Here is a 20,713-nt window from a genome sequence, read left to right on the forward strand (position 1 = left end):
ACCCCAACTCCAGCCCCCTAGCCGGCTTCCCATGGCTGACCACAGCGCGGCCCCTGTCTTATCCTAATTAGCTGCACCTGTGCCTCTATCCAGGCTCACCGGCAAGCTCTTGAGCAGAGTTCTGTTTGTACCTGCACATGGCAATGCTATCCAGTTCCCAGCCCCTGGGACCTGCCTACTCATGCCTCCGCTAGCGGTGAGAAAGGGGAATTTGGTGGAGGTGGAGAAATCCAGAAAAAAGAGAACAGCACAGAGCCTTGAAGGATGTGGCCATGGAGACAGGAAGAAGCATGGTGTGGGGAGATGGACACTTGCTCAAAACCTCATCTCCAGAACTTAACCCTCTCTTCTGGGATAGTCTCAAGCCAGACCCAGGAAGCAGCACAGTCTGTGGGCAGTCTTTGGAGAGTCTTGCAAAGCTTGGCCTGTGAGCTGAGATCTCCAACTCCCAGAGCCATTCTTTCTGGTTTTGTCTTGCAGAGAGCAGGAGGCTGGCACACACGCATGAAGATGGGTGTGCACACTTGGGGCTTCATGCAGACACACCCATGAAGATCTTTCGGGCCCCTGGAGAGGGTCCCCTCATCCCTTTAAGGCCTATGCCTGGTGACTCAGAGCAGACAAGGCAAGGAGAGTGTGCAGGTGACTCTGTGACCACAAACCAGAGGCTGGACTGCAAAGCGCTTTCACAGGCCCCATGAGGGCAGCTCCTCGTCATTTATATTTTGCTGAGGGTCTCCTTGAATGGCTGCCTGCATAAAACTGTTTAGAGGATTGCTGGGGAATCTGAATCTATCTGAAATAGAATTCCATTTTCTGGAAATGTACACGAGTGTGTGTGTGGGTGTGCATGCGCCCATGAGAGGGAGTGTGCGTGTGTGTGCATATGAACACAAGTTGCTGTGCTGGAGAGGAAGCTGGGAAAGGAGAGGAGAGCATGCATTTAGTCATCCACATACATACATATGTGTACACACACATGCATTCACCCACAGCCTGTCTCCCAAATCCATGGCTCAAAGTCACTTTCTTTTCGTAGACCAGACCTCACTTAGACCAGCAGCTTCAACTTTGCCTGCACATTAAGATCATTTGAGGAGCTTGTAAAAATTCCAATGACCAGGCCACACCCTAGACCAATACCTCAGAATTTCTGGAGATGAAATTGGGCATCAATACTTCATATCAATATGTAATAGTCTCCTTTGGCGATTCCAGTTTCCTGCCAGCGCTGAGTGCTCCTCTGCCTAGAAAGCCCTTCTCCTACTCCCCTGCTCAGAAAGCTTCTACTCACCCTTTAAGACCCAAGTCCCATGGCTACTTTCCAGGAAAATCCTTCCTGAGAACCTCCCCAGGAGTCAGTTCTTCCTTTCCTGAAGCTCCCAACAACACCTTAGTCATCTGAATGTAATCATAATTATTTGCTTGTCTACCTGTCTGTCCCACCCTCCATACAGAACCCGGAACTCCATGATGCCACGCACTACACTAGATCCATCTCTTCATTCCCCCTGCCTGTCTTAGGGTCTGACAGGCAGCTGGTCATCAAAGACGCTTCAGAATGTAAGGGAAGTATGTAATGAAGTATGTATGCAGGAGGGGGATGGGAGGTGGAGGATGGGCTGTTTCTGGGTGGTAAGGCCATGAGTCTGCTCCCTTGGCAGCAGAATGGAGTACACTCCCTTTAGTAATAGAAAGCGTCCTCTATGTCAACAGTTAGATGCTGGTCGGTCCACATGTCCTGCTTCCTTAGGAAGTACCGTCAGGGTTACTCAGAGGCTCCGAGGGAAAACAGAGCGGTGCTGTTATCTGTGCCAGGTCACAGGGTGACTGAACCTTCCTAACGGACCCTCCTGGCCCCATTCCATGCCCACTCTGTCCAGTCTGCATCCAGAGCACCTTTGCTCTGAGGAGTGCTCAGGGCCACCTGGGTCCCCTGTTTCTGTGCCAGTCCAGGGATCCAGGACAGCATGGACACTACGGTCCTCGGTAAAGGGCCAGCCTGAGAAACACTACTGCAAGGGGGGCTCCCTGCAGCCTGCCCAGCCCAGCCCAGGAGTCAGGCAGCACAGACGAGAAAGTGACACTGGTGAAACCAAGGGACAAACTGTGTCCTGCATGGCTGCAGCCTCTGGTCCCCTCCTATCCCCCTTTCCTTGGCCAGCCCTGTCCCTTCTGCCTTGATAGTGCTCTCCTATTTTTTATCTTATCACCCCTTCCCCTAGTCCCAGTGGACCTTTATTGTCCCTACCTTAGGCCCACTGAGGTGAAGCAATGTGACAAGGCCACACAGAGACTTCGGGCTGGGACTGGTGATGGGGCTGGAAAAGGTTTGAGAGCACAGGATTTGAAGTGAGGCCATCCTGATTCAACAACTGGCTCTGTCACCAACTGGCCCTGTCTCCTTGGGGCCTCAGTTTTCTCATCTGTGAAATGGGGTTAATAATAGGGGCCCCCATCTCATAAATACATGGTGCAGAATGAGTGCAGTGTGGACAGAGAGGGCTCCTCATGTGTTCCTGACCAGGCCTCCTGGTCACTAGTCCAGGCTAAGACTACTGTGAGAACCGCCCTTCACCCCCTTCCACACACAGACACACACACTCTCACCCACACAGCACTTGCTCCTGAAGGGCTCTCAACCTGTCGCTAGAGACCGACCCCTCCCTCACACTCCCCAGCCGATGACCAGCCAAAGTCCTGGTCACCCACAGAGTCCACTCGACACAAGTATTTTCTTGACATCTTAGGGCTTTTACTTCAATTTGAAGCAGATGGTTGAGCACAGACGTGAACAGCTTTGGCCATTTGAGCACAAGGAAGGGGCAGGCCTTGGCTTTGAACACGCCCCCCTGCTCCCATCGTCCACATACTGGCCCAGTCCCCTGGTCCCTTCCTCCTCTGCCCCTGCACACCCTGTGACAGACCACCGTCCTCCAAGTGGGGCTCCATCTTGCCCAGTAGGACGGCTCCAGCCAACCCAGCCTCTACTCCTTCCTCAGGCCACGGGCAGGGTAAACAAGAGAAAAACTCTTCCTGTCCATGGCAGGGCCCGCTCATGGTGCTGGCTGCCTGGGATGGGTCACGGTGAGGGAAGGCTGGCTAGGGGAGCAAAGACCCGTAGGTAGCTGCCCTGGTGCAAGTCCCTGGTGTAGGGAAGGGAGTAGTATTGCTTCTCTCCCTGCTTACTCCCTTCTGGTGATGCTCAGGGCCCAAGGAGCCTGGACCCAGGGGACACTGAGAACTGGGGCCGGCGGCCTGGGCAGCCAATGAAGGGGAAACAGTGGGCGGGGAACTCAGGCCCCACTCCTGGCCCTGCCCAGGCACCCCAGCCTCCCTCTCACAGCCCCTAAGACTTGTCTTGCACTCAGTCAGTGCAAGGCCTGGTGGAGAGAGAGCACCAGGTCAGAGGGCCCGGTGCCCCAGGGCTCATCAAATGCCCATCCCTTCCATGAGCTCCTGGCAGAACCGCTTACTCATCTTCGGCTTGAGATGGGGCTCAGGCAACAGGAGGAGCAAAAGTCACAGAGCAACGGTGTGGCTTTTCGCTGTGGGGTTTCATCACCCCATTTCCTTCAGTGTCTCTGTCGAATCTTTGGCAACGAATTTCTGCAGCTGGACAGTGGGCCTTGGGCTCTGAGTGAGTGGGGGACTGAGCTCTCCCCTCCCCACCAGGCAGAGGGCAAAGTGCGAAGCAGCCTCGGAGTGGCTGGGTGAGGGCGGAGGGGAGAGGGAGGCAGACGTGCTCCGATCCGACCCTGAGAGGCTGTAGGCCGGGCGTCTGGCGGCATCTTGGAGAAGACCACGAGGCTGGACTCAGCGAGCTCACCTTGTCCTCAGGCCTGACTGGAAGGAAGGCCCACAGTGGTGGCCTTGGTCTCGCCCGCAGCCAGTCACTCCTGAAAGACATGACCAGCCATTAGAAGCTGCCCCTACTCCACCTGGTTCCTGTTTCCGGACACCTGCAGAATGTCCCCTCACTGAGTCCTCCAGGCACGGGCCTCCATCTTGAAGGGTTCGATAACTGGAAGAGCCAGGATTCAAACCCAGGCCTGGCTGCCTCCAGAGCCCACACTGCCCCCCTCCTCCTTAGTGCTGCATTTCAGAGGCCTTGCGTTTTGGTTGGTTTGGGGAAAGAAGAGGACCACAGTGGGTAGTGGGAGCCAGGGCCACTGGAAGCTCAGGGACACCTGGGACTGACACCACAATCCCCAGGGCCACCCCTTTGAGGGATCTCAGAGGCCTGTCCCCACCTGGGGTGGCAGACTCCTCTGCAGGCTCAGCCCCACTGGAATGGCCGTCTGCAGCTTCCTTGTGCTGTCCTAGGAGTCACAAGGCCCATTCTAATTGTAGCACATTCACCTGCCAGCTGGGTGACCTCAAACAAGTCATTTGACTTCTCTAGGCCTCAGTGTCCTCATCTGTAAAATGGCATGGCTGGAGCAGATCGATGAAAGCTCCTTTTAAGCAGGAGAAGGAAGTACGTGTTAGCTAATACAGAAACATGGTTCTGTCTATTTGGTGCAGTGGAGTCAGGGGACACAGAGGGAGGGGGACCCAGAGACCTACTGCATTCCTGCCAACAGAGAGCCTGGGACATGTCTGAGAATCAGGGTGCTAAGGAGCACGGTTTGAAAATTGCTGGGTTAGACCACCTTTAAGTTCCCTGCAGCCCTGATCTGTGCAATCCTCATTCTGGCAGCTGAACTTGGCGCTGAGCACAGGTTGTAACTGGCTACCAGGAAGCAATGGGACAGGGGGCAAGGTCATGGGGGCTGTGGGGTTTCAGCTCTCTGGGAAGGTCAGAGCTGGTGGGGAGGCTCTGTGAGACCTCCAGATCCTACCAGGATGAAAAATAACAAAGTCCCTGAACCTGGTACAACACATCCCTCTTAAAGCAACTCCAAACACCCTTTTGATTCGTGCTCCAACCCTCAACCAACAGCTATTAATAAGTAGTTATTTTTAAAGTAAAACATCTGTCAGGCGCCTCCGACCTGCCAGGGAGCACTCTCATTCCCCTCTCATGAGTGAGCAATCCCAGGCTCCGAGAAGGAAGTGCTGGAAGTTGCCAGGGCCAGGATTTGAATCCAGATCGGCAGTGTTCATTCTACCACACAGAGGCTGCTCTCACTGAGACAGAGGCTTGGGGAGCCGGGATGGAGCCAAACCACGACGTTGGAGGGCCTGCTAACCACAGGCCCTGGTGAGCCCCGTGGGCCGGGCGGCCAGCCAAGATGCAAGGCTGGGGCAAGGCTGAAGTGGGGTCCAAGGAGGGTGAGGGAGCCGGGCCAGAGGGAGGGAGTGCTCTCCAGCTAATAGCGGCTCAGGAGGGAGAAAAGGAAAAGTGAGAGGCGGGAGCATCTTGATGTGGTAAATCCCAGGCTCACATTCTCCAAGCCCACTGTGCATGGCTGGCCCCAGCAGGAATCTGCTTTGTGTTACCGAGTCTGAGGAGGAGGATTAAGAAGCGGAAAGGAAACCCGTGGGGATGGCACTGGGTCTGTGGTCCACGGGGTGATTTACAGCCCGCGTCATCCCGGCGCTGGCTGCCTGGGCGGGCCCTGCCATGGGCAGAAAAAGTTTTTCTCTTGTTCAGCCTGCCCGTGGCCTGAGGAAGAAGGGGAGGCGGGATTAGCTGGAGCCGTCCTCCTGGCCATGCTGTAAAGGCGGTCCGGGCAGCCTGGGGCCAGCCCCAAGCCCTCTGTTGGCTCTTAGTCCCTGCTGAAGCCACAGCTACCATCCAGGATTAAAGGACACAGGGGTTTCTCTGGCCAAGGCCTGATCTTCAATCTTGACCCCATCCTTTTCCTGGTGTCTACACTAGACCACCACCACCTCGGCCCAGGAATCTCAGCACATACATCATCTATTCAAGGAAGTCTTATGACAACTGGGATGTAATGGGAAGAACACTGGGAGGCCTCAGGTGCCAGTACTTCCTCTGCAATTCAGCAGCTGTGTGACCTTGGGTAGCTCACTCTCCCACTCTGTGCTTTCATTCCCTCACTTGTACAGTGAGGGGAGGGGAGGCAGATTGGCATTGCCCAAAAGGTGTTCTGTGGAACACGAGCTCGGTGAGGCATTCCATGAATTTGGGAAATACCACATACCTTGACCCCAACTTGGAAAGTCGCTGCATGTATTACGATATCAAAGGCTCCGAAAAGTCCTGTAGCGAAGAAATTTGTCTGGCTTTAATGACCCAGTTTCCCAACTGACTTGTTTTTTTGAAACAGGGTCTCACTCTGTCACTTAGGCTGAGTGTAGTGGCGAGATCATGGCTCAGTGCAGCCTTGACCTTCCAGGCTCAAGCGATCTTCCCACCTCAGCCTCCCAAGGAGCTGGGACTACAGGCATGCACCACCACGCCTGGCTAATTTTTGATTTTATTTTTTATAGATTCAAGGCCTCTCTATGTTGCCCAGGCTGGTCTTGAACTCCCAGACACAAGCAATCCCCTCGCCTCAGCCTCCCAAAGTTACAGGCGTGAGCCACTGCAGCCAGCCTTCCCAACTGATTTGATCATGTAATTGCTACTGCATTGTGAGGAGCAGAAACTCACTTCAACCCTCCAGGAAAGGGAAGCTCATTTAAAGTTACAAAAGGGCGTTTCACAGAGACCGGGGGAAGGTCTCAGAAAAGGTAGCAAAGGGCTTGCAAAGGTCAGTAGGGGCAGTCTGTGGCCCTGCCCTCTAGATGCCTGCTAACAGTCACTTGCAGGTATCTGCCTTCCTCCCTGACTACCGACTAGTCTGGTCTCCCGGCATGCCAATCCCCGAGACCCAGTGGAGGACGCCCATTGGTCTAGCCTAGGTCTGATTTATTCCCCTGGACCAATCAGCTGTGGCCAAGGGATAGGAGCCAAAGATGCCAATGATACCTCTTCATAAGAGGCTGTGTGTGGGGTGGGTTGCATGTGGGGATGCATAATGGCAAATATGGAGGATAGCAAGCATCCCCGCTGTGACCACCACACCACAGAACCCCTTTCATGGAATGCCTGGCAACATCCTGTGTCCCATGTGAGGGGCACAGTGCGAGAGGCTTGCATTCCCCCCAGCTCTGGCCCTTTGTGGGTTTTTGTGTTTCTGCTGCCAGCCAAGGCTCTGGGTCTGGCTTACTCCCTAGCTTACTGTCCTCAGAACCTCTGCCACCACGGAAGATGTCCTTTATTTATGTATTTATTTATTTATTTATTTATATTTGTTTTGAGATGGAGTTTCACTCTTATCGCCCAGGTTGGAGTGCAATGGTGCGATCTTGGCTCACTGCAACCTCTGCCACCCAGGTTCAAGCGATTCTCCTGCCTCAGCTTCCTGAGTAGCTGGGATTACAGGTGTGCACCACCATGCCCGGCTAATTTTTTGTATTTTTAGTAGAGACAGGGTTTCTCCACGGCCAGGATGGTCTTGAACTTCCGACCTCAGGTGATCCGCCCTCCTCAGCCTCCCAGAGTGCTGGGATTATAGGCGTGAGCCACCGCGCCCAGCCGAAGATGTCCTTTGAACAACAGGTTCTGCTGCTAAAATTAACCTTGAGAATGACTAGATGAGATGGCCTCACAGGTCCCTCTCAGCTAGTCTGACGTACCGAGTCAGAGCAAGGTGATTTGGTCAGTGTGGCAAAGTGGGAGTATTTATCACAAGCAGAAATCATCTTTTTATCTGTTCACTTGTTTATGGCCAGAATGCCAGCTCCACGAGGGCAGGGATGTGGCCTGTTTTATTTGCTGTTGTAGCTCCAATGCCCAGAACAGCGTCTAACACACAGCAGTATCTCAATAAACACTGGGCCAGGCGCAGTGGCTCACACCTGTAATCCCAGCACTTTGGGAGGCCAAAGCATGAGGATCTGTTGAGGTCACGAGTTCGAGACCAGCCTGGCCAACATGGCAAAACCCTATCTCTACTAAAAATGCAAAAGTTAGCTGGGTGTAGTGATGTACGCTTGTAATCCCAGCTACTTGAGAGGCTGAGGCGGGAGGATCTCTCGAACCAAGAAGGCAAAGGTTGCAGTGAGCTAAGATTATGCCACTGCCCTCCAACCTGGGTGTCAGAGGGAGACAACAACAACAAATAAATACCGGTTGACTCCATCATAGCCACTTCAAGTCACAGGCATTTTACTCACCGTGGCTTTATATGTTACAAAATATTTCTCCTATTTCAAATGCAGTATTAAGCGTTTTTGTAAATGGGTCTATCTATGCTTTCAGGGAAGTTGTGGTAATTGTTATGAACCCTGGAACAATTTAGCATCCTTTATGCTTTTGTTCATTTCCAGTTTAAAAAAAAATTCTAATTGTTTTCCTCTCCTGATCATTTCTGTGCACTGCAGGGTAATTTTACCACTTTGGGGTATTTAAAAAAACGATTTTTTAATCTGCCTTTAAGTTATCTTACCTTTTATATTTACTGTCAGTCTATGATACCCACTTTACCTACTTAACCATTTTCCACTATTTCAAATTATACATTTTTTGTATTTAAGCAATTTTGATACAGCCTTCTACATGCAGGAGGGAATAAACCTCCAATGGGGTTGAAATCCTGACTTTTTTTTAAACTGGTCTTTCCTAAACAGGGCAGTCAGATTTCAAATGTTATTTTAAAACTAAAAGGTGAAAAAAAGAGCAGATGTGGCATGGGAAGAGAATTTTTAAAAACCACAGTTTGCCTTTCACTGTTAAGTACACCAGTGTATGGGCTAGAAAGGGGGCTGCATGTTTGCCTCTGAATGCTGCTCTTGATTCTTCCTGGGGTTCATCTTGGCCCCAAAGTCAGCTGAGGGGCCCTGAGCAGGATGCTTAACCTCTCCAAGTCTGTTTCCTCATCTTTTTTTTTTTTTTTTTCTGACAGCTTCTTGCTCTGTTGCCCAGGTTGGAATGCAGTGGTGCAAACAAGGCTCACTGCCACCTCAGCCTCCCAGGCTCAGGTGATTCTCCCCAATCAGCCTCCTGTATACCTGGAACCACAGGCTCATGCCACCACACCTGGCTAGTTTTTCTCATCTTTTGTAGAGATGGAGTCTCACTTTTGTTGCCCAGGCTGGTCTTGAACTTAAGGGCTCAAGCGATCCTCCAGCCTCAGCCTCCCAAAGTGCTAGGATTACAGATGTGAGCCACCGTACCTGGTCAATTTCCTCATATTTATTTATTTATTTTTGAGTCAGAGTCTCACTCTGTCACCCAGGCTGGAGTACAGTGGCGTGATCTTGGCTCACGGTAACCTTCACCTCTTGGGTTCAAATGATTCTCGAGTCTCAGCCTCCCGAGTAGCTGAGATTACAAGCGTATGTAATCACACCCGGTTAATTTTTGTATTTTCAGTAGAGATGAGGCTTCACCATGTTGGCCAGGCTGGTCTTGAACTCCTGACCTCAAGTGATCCACCCACCTCAACCTCCCAAAGTGCTCTGCCTCAAAAAAGAGAAAAAGAAAATACAGAAGAGTGAACAGAAAGAAAATCGTTTCAATCACCTTAATCTCTCCACTGACAGCAAACCACTGATAACATTTGGGTGACTACTGTCCCATATGCTATTCCCATGCATATGCGTCCTCACATACAGTATTTTATGAAAAGTGGAATTACTCTGTACAAGCTGCATCATAAGCTGCATTGGTGTTTTCTTTAACACTCAAGCCTGGACATCCTTGCATTTGACAGATCTGCTTTCACATCTTCTCCAAGGGCCAGGCTTTGCAGAGGTTATTCTGGGCACAGGCGCAAGGCCTGGGCTTCTGGCCTCCAAGCTCCCCACGGACCTGGAAGCAGGTATGGTCCAGTCGGCCCCCAGCACCTCCTGCCTGCCTGGCCTGGGCACCATGGGTGACAGGCAAGAAATTTATGAGCAGCTGGAGTTGGCTGCTATTTGCGGGGGGCAGGAACAGGGCATGAATCGAGGATAGTGCTGTGTCCGGGCTGGGAGGGCCCTTCAAGGTCCCAAGTGTCTAAGAGTTTCAGTTATGGCCAGAGCCTTTAGTGAGCCAGGACAGTTGGCCTGGAGGCCAAAAATGGAGAGAAAATGTCATTTATTCAGCAAAGATGTATTAGTTCCTAATAGGGGCCAGTCCTGTCCCAGGCACTAGGGCAGCTTACAGTCTAACTCTAGGGGAAAGCTGAGGACCACCGTTGCTGGCTGCTGCTGCGGATTCTACCCAGTCCTTTCTGTATTTCTCAAGGCTGCTCTCCAGAGAGGAGGGGACTGGCACAGCCTCAGCTGTGCTGTGCAGACAGCTGCCCCACAGGCCCCAGGTCAGGAGCAAGGTAGGGCCAGCGGTCAAACCCCTCCTTCACTGAGGCCAATGGATGTGTTCAAACCTCAGAGTCAGTCAAGGCCGTGTAGAAGAACTTTCCTATCAGTAAGAAACAATCATTGCATCAGGCAATGTTGAGGATGAGAGCAGGTAACCTGGGGAGCCCTTCCTGTGGTAAGATGCTAGAGGTGTTGCTGGGTCCCAGGTATCCTAGTCTAGCATTTATTGAGCACCTACCATGTACTCCACAGTGTTGCAGGGCCTTACTTGGAGTTACTTCCACCCACTAGAATGTAGGTTCCACAAGTTCAGGGCTGGGGCTGGGGGTTGTCAGTTGAGTCCTTGCTGCCTCCCTAGTCCAGGACAATGAGGGCCTGCTCATGTCCACCCTCTTACCCCCACCAGCCCCACACCCAACGCAAGGTGGGGACGACGGGTTCCTCCTCTGAACTCCTGAAGCTCTTTATCCCAACTCCTCCTACATCCCCCTACGCCACGAATGGTTGTCGGTGTGATTGCCACAGTTCCTTCCCCTACCCCACACACCTCCACCACCAGCACCCATCCTCCCAGAGCCTGGGAACAGAAGCAAGTGCATCAGTGCTCAGAGTCACCATTTACAGAGGGCGGCCCCTTACCAAGCACATGCTACACTTGTTTGCATGTGCTGTCTTTCGTAATTCCTGGGAGGTGCCTACCGCTGTGCCCATGTTGCAGATGAGGAAATGGAGGCCTGAGTGGTGACCTCCTTTGCCCTAGGCCACACTGCTAGAATGCAGCAGAGCAAGGTAGACCCTTAACCCCTATAGGCCTCAGTTTCCTCACAGGCAAACAGGAACAGCAGGTCCCCAAGCCATCCACCCAACTGTCACCTACTTGGTTCTAAGAAAATCTTGGCCTCCGACTCCTGGAGCCTAAGGGAAGGTGGCTGGCAGTGGGAGGCCCAGCACCCCCAGGGCCAGGGCCAGAATTCATAGGAGCCCACTGGGCCTACAGGGGCAGCCATACCATGCCGACGCCTTCTCAGGCTGCAGACCACTCTCTCTCTGGCTGCCGAGCCGTCTCCCTCTCTGTGCTCTGCCTGTGTGTCTCTGCCAACTCTTCTTGGCCTCTTCTTTGTTTTTCTCTCCACGTCCACCAGTCTGTCTGTCTTTCTTGGCCCCCACCCCAGCTCACCCCCAGCATGGGGCACTGTGAGGGTCGAGCTGGCCCAGGCGAAGCTGCAGGCAGCTGCTGCGGCTTCCCACCTGCTTCCGTCCTGCGACACTGTCCGGTCATTTTACTTGGCTTCACTGCTCTTCCAGATACCAGCAGCTCAAAAGGCCCATGGCCGCACTGCACAGCCAGAAGAGGCACCCAGGCCGGAGGGGGCACCCAGGCTGGAGGAGGCACTCAAGCAGGAAGGAGCAGCCCACTCAGGCTGGAGGAGACACCCAGGGTGGAGGAGAGCAGACCAATAGGCAGACTGGTGGCCCAGTCATGCGAGAAAGGCTCTGCTCTTCACCTGCCCTGTGGGCCTGGCTCACGATCCTTACACAGACACCCCCACACGACATGTAAGTTCACATGCCCCAACCACGGTGGAGGGTCCCCATCAGGCCTGCCTCCTTCTAGACTGGGAACTACTCCCATCACCCTGCTGCTTCTCCAAGCGCCTCCCCTCCCCAGTCCTTACTGCAAAGTCACAGCAGGGATTGATGGGCACCAACCAGACAAGCCAAATCACACCAAAGTGCTGGCCAGCAAACCTTTGCAGAGATCACAGTGCTTCTCCAGGAGACTCCCAGAAGGGAGCACGGCTGTGGATACTTCAGGATCACTGGGGTACCCGTGGTTTGGAGAGGCCATGAGCCATTTGGGAAGCCCAAATTCCATACAGATGCAGTTTTAAGATGAGGAACACCTCCCCTAGCCTCTTCCATTGTCCCTAAGCCCCTCCCGTAGCTAGATGCTGGTGCCACCGAGGGATCCAGGTGGAGGGTGGGGACATCTCTGATTAGAGGTCTTTACTCACTGCCACACACATACACATGTGCACACTCACTGGCAAACAATCCAGCACAGTGGTTAAATGTGCCAGCTATGGCACCAGACGACCTCTGTTTGAATCCTGACTTCCCCATTCTACCGGCTGTATGGCCTTGAGCAAGACGCTTAACCTCTCTGTGCCTCAGTTTCATTACCTATAAAATGGTAATAATAGTATCTACTGCATGAGCTTGTCAGGAAGATTAAAGAACACAATGGCTGCAAAGGCAAGCACTGGGTGCTTAGTATCTACGAGGAGCACAGAGACTCCATGGGGGTGGGGTAGGAAGGGTCCCCAGTCGCCCCATTTACCCATCAGTAACTCAAGGCAGGAACTTTCTCTCCACTTCAGATCACCAGGGCCTCCCTCTGTGTGGGCACAGAGGAGCTTCCCCTTCGATGTTTGTGGAAAACAACTGAAAACACCGCCTTGCCTCATGCTTCCATTGCTCCATTCATCCAGCAAATGTTTACCAAGCATTTAGACCACGCCAGGCTCCACTGGAGGCTCTGGGGACCCCACAGTGAACAAAACAGACGAGAAGCCCAGCCCTCCTAGCTCCGCCATCCTAGGAGAACAGGCTCCTGCACAGAAGCCGACTTCCCTGGAGAAAGGAAGCCACATGTTTTCTTTGCCAAAACAGCTTGGATGGGCCCTTTCCCAATAACTGATGCACTTCCCTGCATTCTCAGCCCGATGTTACTAGATGTACTTTAGCTTCCTCTTGACAACTCAAGGTCAAGTCCATGAACATCAGTGCACACACAATTCCAAGGTCCCAGAGGCTTGCGGGCTCTCTGCCCTGACACTAAGGGGGCCCCCAGCCTCTCAGTCCTTCTGAGCCTCTGGCCTTGTTCTTTATCATGTGTCTGTTTCTTCTTACTCGATGAGGCCGATGGCTGATTGTGGGTGCTATCTCTGTAGCTGCTACAGGACCTGACCCCCCGACCCCTGCCCTCATAGGCTGTTTTTGTTCTGACGTTCAGATCTGAGGGGCCTGAGAGTCAAGCTCATAAGAACTGTATGCAGACTAAGTGTAGTGGGCTCCAAAGACCGTCCCGGGGTGCCCTCCTCTGAATTTTTATGCATAGCCTTTCTGTAGTTTAGCTCTGAGTTCCGAAGGGTGGGGCCTCTGTTTCATTGTCCAAAATGCCCCCAGCACTAGAACAGTACCTGACACAGAGTAAACACTCCGGGCGACTTATTTTTAAGCAGATGTGCAGGGCAGGGCCCTTCATGTTTCACTCATCTTTTAATACTCATGTACCTAAAAAGACAAGTGAAGAACCCCTGTGTGTGCGTGTGGAGGGGGTGGGTGGGCTGTGGTGGCAGGGACTCGTGTGTACATGGTGGTGGCAGGAACAGGGCTGGCAGGAAAGCGAGGCAGGAGGCACAGCTGCTGAGAGGGGAACGGACAGTTCCCAGCAATGCCCAGTCGCAGCTCTCAGATTCCAGGTGGGCTCCGCATGGCTCACTCCCAGAGCTGCCCACCACATGCCCAGCTCCCTGGCTCTGCCCTGCCCTGCCTGCCACTGAGGGGCCATCTTTAATGGCTCCTGGGCCCTGTGCAGGGAGAACAGTTTTGAAATCCTTGAAGACAACCAGCCGCCTTCCAGGGGGTACCCCCTTCCCACGTGCATGGGAAATCGGCCGATCATGCGGGATGCCCTCCACTGGACCCCAACAGACGGGGCCTATGGACACGCCAGCACACCTGCGTGTGTGCATGCGTGCACATTCTCTAAGTCACTGGGTGAAGAGAGGACACTTAGGTCCCTCTGCCCACCTTCTTGACGGGCCAGCAGTGGCCTCCAGCGACCCTCTCTGAGTGCTGTGCCTCCAGTTGACAAAATGCTTTCACAGCCCTCATTTCCCCAAACACTCCTCACCTGGTTTTATCCATATTTTATGAGGAAAGTGAAGCCTGTCGAAGGTAAGTGCCTGAGGTTACAGAGCTCCTGAGTGGTTGGGCTGAGACTCAGACCTGTGCCTCCAAGCCTCGGGCCCCACGCCGCCAGGCAACCCATGAAGCTCACACCCTCACCATTGAGAAAGCAGAGGACAGAGGACAGCAGTGGCCTGGATTCAGCCTGTCCAGGCCCCACCCAGCCCTGCCCAGCTGCTTGAGCCTGGGCGACTTCGCCTCATCTCACTTCCATGTTTAATAATGTGGACCCCAGGAGCTTGTTCTAGGATTCAAGAAAATCATGGGTGTGAGAGGGCTTTGCAAACTGGAAAGTGCTGTGCACAAGAACGAGGTCGCTGGGGGCCTAGTCAGGTCATTTCGGTTCTGTGAACCTCAGCACTGTCACCTGAAAATGGGGTTGGTGACACCCACTTTGTGGGACTGTGGTGAGGACTGAGCAAGCTCAAAGAAGTGGGGCTCTGACACTGTGGTTAAGATAACGACAATGGTTAGCTCCCCGGGAAGAAAACCACCTTGTCACAAATCAGGGTCAACCCTCCAGGCATGAGCCACGTGGCTGTTTTCTCTGCTGCCCTCCCAGCTGACAGACCTTGATGTTTTTCTCGGGTTCGAGGGGAGCATCTTCCTTTGGAAGAAGGAAGGGGCTGTCTGGGCAAGGCTGACTGCCCTGGTGAGGAGAAACACTCTTCCTAGCACGGCACCCTGCCCCGACTGTAGATGCAGCTTGAGGATGAAAAGCTTGGTGCTGTGGCAACCACTCTGCAGCCATGAGGCAAAGATCAAAAGAAGCCTGGACTCTTGGATCCCAGGGAGCAGCTGACTTCTGAACTATGAAAAATGCCAGCCCCTGTTAATTTAAGCTGCCGCTTGAGGGGTTTCAGTTATTTGAAACACATGCTTTCCTTACAGATTCACGGGAACAAGGGAGCGAGCCCAACTGGAGCACAGGAGAGCCCAGGGGCATCTCCCTAGCTGTGTCCTAAAGCCCTTAGTTAATCCTTCCCTAGAAGGGAATGTCCCTTGCCGTCAGCATAGGGACATTCAGCCCTCGCAGTGTGGATTGTAGTGGAAAGAATGGTGTGTCATTATTTGGGGGCCCTAGTATGTGCCAGAAGATGGGACACAAAGAGAAACGAGCTCACAGTCTAGCCAGAGACACAGGCACTAATCCAACACTGTGTAACATAGTGTCATGGGATGTAATATCACATCGCATCCTATGTCACATAGCATACCACCTAAAAATATAATATAATGCAATGTAATGACATGAAATCTAATATATCACATAATAGAGTTTCATACTGTATAACATTTTAAGTCATTACTTTAAAAGTGTATTACATGATGCTCTCCTGAATTAGACCAAAAGCATCCCTGTGCTATGATGCCCTGAGGAAGAAGCTGGGGTCGGGGTCAGGGAGGGCTTTCAGGAGGAGCTGAGCCTTCCAGAATGAGCGGGAGTTAGCCAGACAGACAGCGGAGAAGGGCATTCCAGGCAGAAGGGATGGCATGAGCACAGAGGCCAAAAATAGCCCCTTTGGGTGAGGAGTTCTGTGCTGCTAGGGTATAAATTGGGACACAGGGAGTGACCGGCCAGGATCAGGTCATTTGGGAGGCCCATCAGGTGTCCTGTTGAGTCTGGCCTCATCCCTTGGCCAGTAGGGAGCCCCCTAGGTCTTAGGGGAGCTAAGCAGGGGATGGAGTGAGGCAGTCTGACCAGCTTTCAGCAGAGCAGCCAAGAGGGGCTCTCGGGGGGCTAACAGCCAGGGCAGCTAAGACAGGCCCCGGTGGTTGTGAATTCTGGGCAGAGGTGGCAAGGTGTTAAAGGAGAGAATGGCTCCCGACTTTGCCCTCTAGAAACACTTATCCCGGGAGCACAAGGAAAGTTTGTTGTTTCCCATGGAAACCGCTTTCTGGTCTGCTGGGGCAGGTAGAAAGGGCACAGCCTGTTTAAGGATGGGGTGTGGGGAGCCAGGGCCTGCTGACACCCTCTGTTTGAGGCCTCACACTGTGCCAGGTGCAGGGCTCAAGGCTGAGCAGTGGGCAGGGCAGCCCTGTCCTCCTCTTCCTCTTGTCCTCTGGAAGCCTCAGAGTTCAAAAGCAATTTCTGGTCACTAGGCTGACTCCACGCCGTACCAGGAGCTGGGGACAGTGGTTCCTCTTCCTTCCTCAGGTCCTCCTTGCCTTTGGCCCCATGAAGACCAACTTCTTGGGCAGGACACACGGGAGGGAGAGCAGATTTTGCAAAACAGTGTTATGTCTTTTATGCCATTGATCCGTGAACAGAGCCAGGAGCTGGCGGCGTAGCTTCATGATTACCAGTCAGGGTCCTGAGGTTAAAACACTTGAGCACCCGGCCGCACAGCCCCCAAGGGCAGAGTAGGGACCAGCTCCAGCATCCAAACCAGATACCTGCCCCCAGAGGTCACTCAAGGAGAGAGGATCCCATGGGCCTGCGCTGAGCCCAGGTGAGATGAATGGCCCTAAAACTGCGATAAACATCTATATTTTGTCCTGCCAGAGCTGCCATCTCTCTTACTGGAAGTGGCAGGAAAGCCGCGAGGAGGGCAAGAGGAATGAGGTGCAGGAGCCTGTGTAAAGATGAAACGCAAAACGCCCTCCAAAGCCCCAAACGTGAGGCTTTTGCAAAGCTGGCCACCCACAGCCGCGTCGATGATGGGCTTTTTCCACTGCTGGGGTGAGGGGCTGCTGGGGCTTCTGGATCTGGGAGGCAGCCCATGGAAAATGGGTGCAAAGAACTGAGAAAGGAAAGGGAAACTCCCAGTACCCTGCCCCTGACCTGTGTCCCCCCCCATCACATCACCACTGTCTGACACATGGCAGACCCAGGCCCGACTCAGCTTCTCCCTCAGGGTCCAGGGGCTGTGAGGAAAGCAGCCCAGCCTTGCCCTTTTCTCCTTTCCTTCCAGCTGCCGGCCCTGCCCCAGGACCCCACAGCCCCTGACAGGCCACCCAGTGACTGCTCCCAGGAGGTGCCCAGGTTCCGGGCAGACATCTCCCAGAAGGCATTGTCAGCAGCAGTCAGTTCTTTAAAAAGGCTTCGTGTCATGCTGCAATCAGCGGCGGGGCCGAGGCACCCGGGTATTTATGAATGTGACTGTCCTCCCAGAACATCTCCGTGAAGCTCTCAGATGAGCTGATGGGGGTCTCTGCATGGTGTCCGGTCTCCCAGACCCTCCCTCTGAGGAGACGTTGTTCTCATCTGTATGCCCCGGGTTTATTCAGGGTGACGGCGGCACGACTCTGCCACGGCGCTGCCTGTTTTGAACCTCACCACTGACGTGCCCTTCCAAGCACCTTCTTGCTCCCATGTCCCCTCTAGCTGTTTTCTTAGGAAAACAGTCACTTCCAACCATCCCCAATGACAACAGCCTTGAGAAAGAAAAGTTCGGCAATGTCAGGAGCACTAATGAGGTGGCCTTCGGGCTCGCAGAGGAGGAAAAAAAGTCACAACTGATGTGAGAAGAGGAAGAAACAACATTAAAAGAAAATGGGAAAAAAATAAAAACCAGAGATAAAAAGTCAAGAGAAAACCGCGGCGCCTGAGAAACAAGAATTCCAGCCGCCAACTTTTACGGCGTCCAGTCCTGTTATTCATAAGCGAGCTTCCTCTCTCACAAAGAACCTTTTGCACGGTTTTCCCTGCTGCCTCCAAACCAGCTGCTCGCGCTGTTGTATCCTGAGTGATGATGAGGCTCTGAAAGGGTTTTTTGGGAACAGATGGCCAGGGGAGAGCTGGGGAATGTGCCAGCAGAGGGCCGGGCGGGCTGCCAAGGCCTGCGGTGACTGAGTGCTTGGGCTTCCAGCTCGCGTGCTTTCCCTGCCCTCTGCCCTCCGTGGCGCCAGCAGGCCTTCCCAGCGAGCGCTCGGAACATCTGGAGTCTGGGGCTGCCAGGAGGGGGGGCCGCGGCGGCGGGGCGGGGGACCCTCTGTTCCAGCGGAGCTCCCATGGACTCACCAGCAGGCCCGCCTCGCAGAACAGCTAATCAAAACCACAGCACCCGAATGGGAACCAGGCGCGCTCCCAGCTGCAGCCAGAGGCCGCCAGGCGACTTAACCTGGTGTCAGGCCTCACCGGCGGCACAGAGCTGGGGGTGCCCGCAGCTGATAACACCTCCCTGCCCAACCCACCACTCACCACCACCAGGGCCACCACCAGCAGGCTCTTGGCTCCCCGCAGCTAAATGAAGCCTCCACACGCTGCAGCCGGCCTACTTACATAAGAGCTGTCGCTCCGGGCAAGGCATGGCACCGGGCACTTGCTGGGGGCCTCCTGGGCACAGGCCACTGTGCTGGGCAGTGTGCGAGCTTCAGGCAGCGGGCTGGCCTCAAGAACTGAAGAGCTCAGAACTCAGAACCAAAGAGATAAAACAGGCTGGAAACTGAGCTCCGTCACTTCCTGGTCATGTGGCCCCAGGCAAGTTACGCCCTTCTCCTGGCCTCAGTCTTCCATCTGTGCAATGAGGGAAGTGGTCCCAACTTTGGGGTTAGTATAACACGGGGTAGAGATCATGTGAGTGGGGTGCCCATAAGGGGACACGATGGCACTCACCACATGGTTGATGTGCTTGGTGGTGGTGATCTGCTGCACTGCTGATTAGCATTATTGTACGACCACATGTTATGCACGTTTCTTGGTATGACTCCCTGCACTTTGAAATCCGAGGATTTCTGGATGGGCTGCAGGCTGCACCCCATGCTAAGGGTGCAGAACCAGGGGTTTGGGCTGAAGTGCTAGAGAGGAAGGAATCTGTCACTCAGAAAGGCTGGTCCTTCCCCATCTGCCTTTTGGCTGGTCAGTCATTCACCCACCCTGGCACTGCCCTTTTCTGAGCTGTTCCTTCCTGGGGTTCCAGTTAAGTTGTTACCTTGTAGCTATGAATTCATGAGATTTCCTCTCTGGCACTCAGTGAGAACACACCAGCCCTTTCTCTTATGGGGTCTTGTTTAATCCTTTCAGCAAGGCAGCAAGGCAGATTTGTGTGCTCTCACTTTACAGATGAGAAGACTGGGGATCAGGGAGGTCAAGTAACATGCCCAAGGCCACAGAGCGAGAAGTGACAGTGCCAGGACTCAAACCCAGGTCTCTGGCCCCAAAGATCTGCACTTTGCCTACTTCACAGTTTTGCTGAGGGCCGCCATAGTGTGCGTTCCTGGTAGAACTACAGAGCACCAGAAAATGGTAGCACTACAGAGCACCAAAAAGAACTACAGCGTTCTCTGGGGTTAGCCCCCACCCTACACAGACACCCCTTCTCCAGCGTCCCAAGGGCCACTGAGCCTCCACAGGGGCTTCCAGAGAGGAACCTGGCTCAGAGGTGCTCCGGGGTTCTCTGCATTCCCTAGGGTTGTCAGTTAGGGCGTCAGAGGGGACTTCCCATGTCTCAGAGACTTTCTGAGCAGGAACAGCTGGTTTTTCTCCCTAAGTCAGAGACCCCAAGTTTTCATCCATTCCCAGTGTGTTGGGGAGAAGGGTGGGGCCTGGGAGCACACGTTGAGGGTGGGGAGTAATTTGGAAAAAGAGAGACGAGGAGGAAAGGGGCAGAAAGTGTGAAAAGAGGTAGGAAGCAGCACCCCAGGCTTTCCCCCGCCTCACCTCGAGACCACCCCGGGAACATCAGAGGCACGGTCCATGTTCCGGGAAAGCCAGCTCAGCTCACCTGGGAGGCTCCCCAGCCAATGACCCCTCCAGCCCAGGCCCGGCCAGACTTGTGGCCTAACAATGTCAAATGGGAGAAGAGAAACAGCAGCTGAGAGAACACTCCGTGTTAGAACAAACAGCTGGCGACAAACGTCTATGTAATTGGAATGCCAGAAAAAATAAATTGCATCCATTTTTATGGCTAGTTGGGAATTTGATGGTGGTTTCCCACCCACCCCCCTTTTCCCCAGCATAGATGGCCTCCTTGGGCTTTGAAAGCAGATGGTATTTAACTTAATAACTGGGCTGAGGGGGTTGGAGATGTGAGCCACCAACCTCCCCCCAACCCCACTCCCATGTGAGAAGCATGACAGGGAAGCGGTAGGAGCTGGGGGCACACACCCCTCTTAGTGGTTACGTGATCTCAGGCAAGTTCCTTGGGTTCAGGGAGCCCCGGACTCATGAGCTGTGCATCAGAGTAACACCAGTCCCCCACTTCAAAGGCTAGTGAGAGGAGCCCACGAGGTGATATCCGGGAAGTGCCAAGCACATGCCTGGCACACGATCCATACTCTCCGAACATCAGATGTCGCCAGTAGTCTCAGGGCAAACTGCCCTGGGGCCCCAGTAGTCTCTAGGAGTGACTTTCAAATCTCTGTGAAAAGCCCTGAGAAGTAACATGGGGGTCAGTCATTAAAGCAGAAAGAGGATTGAGGTGGGCTTGGCAAGGGCCTTAGAAATCACTTATGACAGCTCCTCACTTTTCAGAGACAAGGCCTTAGCAGGGCTGACAATGTACATGGGAAGTAGGAACAAAGCTAGGACAGTGCC

The 20,713-nt window shown here is 53.6% G+C and overlaps 1 protein-coding gene across 1 annotated transcript in view; it reads right to left on the reverse strand.

Moving 5' to 3' along the window:
• Window positions 1-2,733: 2,733 nt before the first annotated feature.
• The window catches only part of ATOH8 (atonal bHLH transcription factor 8), a 34,235-nt gene continuing 16,255 nt past the window's right edge, over window positions 2,734-20,713 (reverse strand). The window contains exon 3 of the mRNA XM_015112777.3: window positions 2,734-3,899. Within this exon, the coding sequence (XP_014968263.3) occupies window positions 3,894-3,899 (6 nt within the window). The 3' untranslated portion in view covers window positions 2,734-3,893. The remainder of the gene's footprint in view (window positions 3,900-20,713) is intronic.

The sequence above is a fragment of the Macaca mulatta genome, chromosome 13, assembly GCF_049350105.2.
Source record: "Macaca mulatta isolate MMU2019108-1 chromosome 13, T2T-MMU8v2.0, whole genome shotgun sequence".
Lineage (NCBI taxonomy): Eukaryota > Metazoa > Chordata > Mammalia > Primates > Cercopithecidae > Macaca > Macaca mulatta.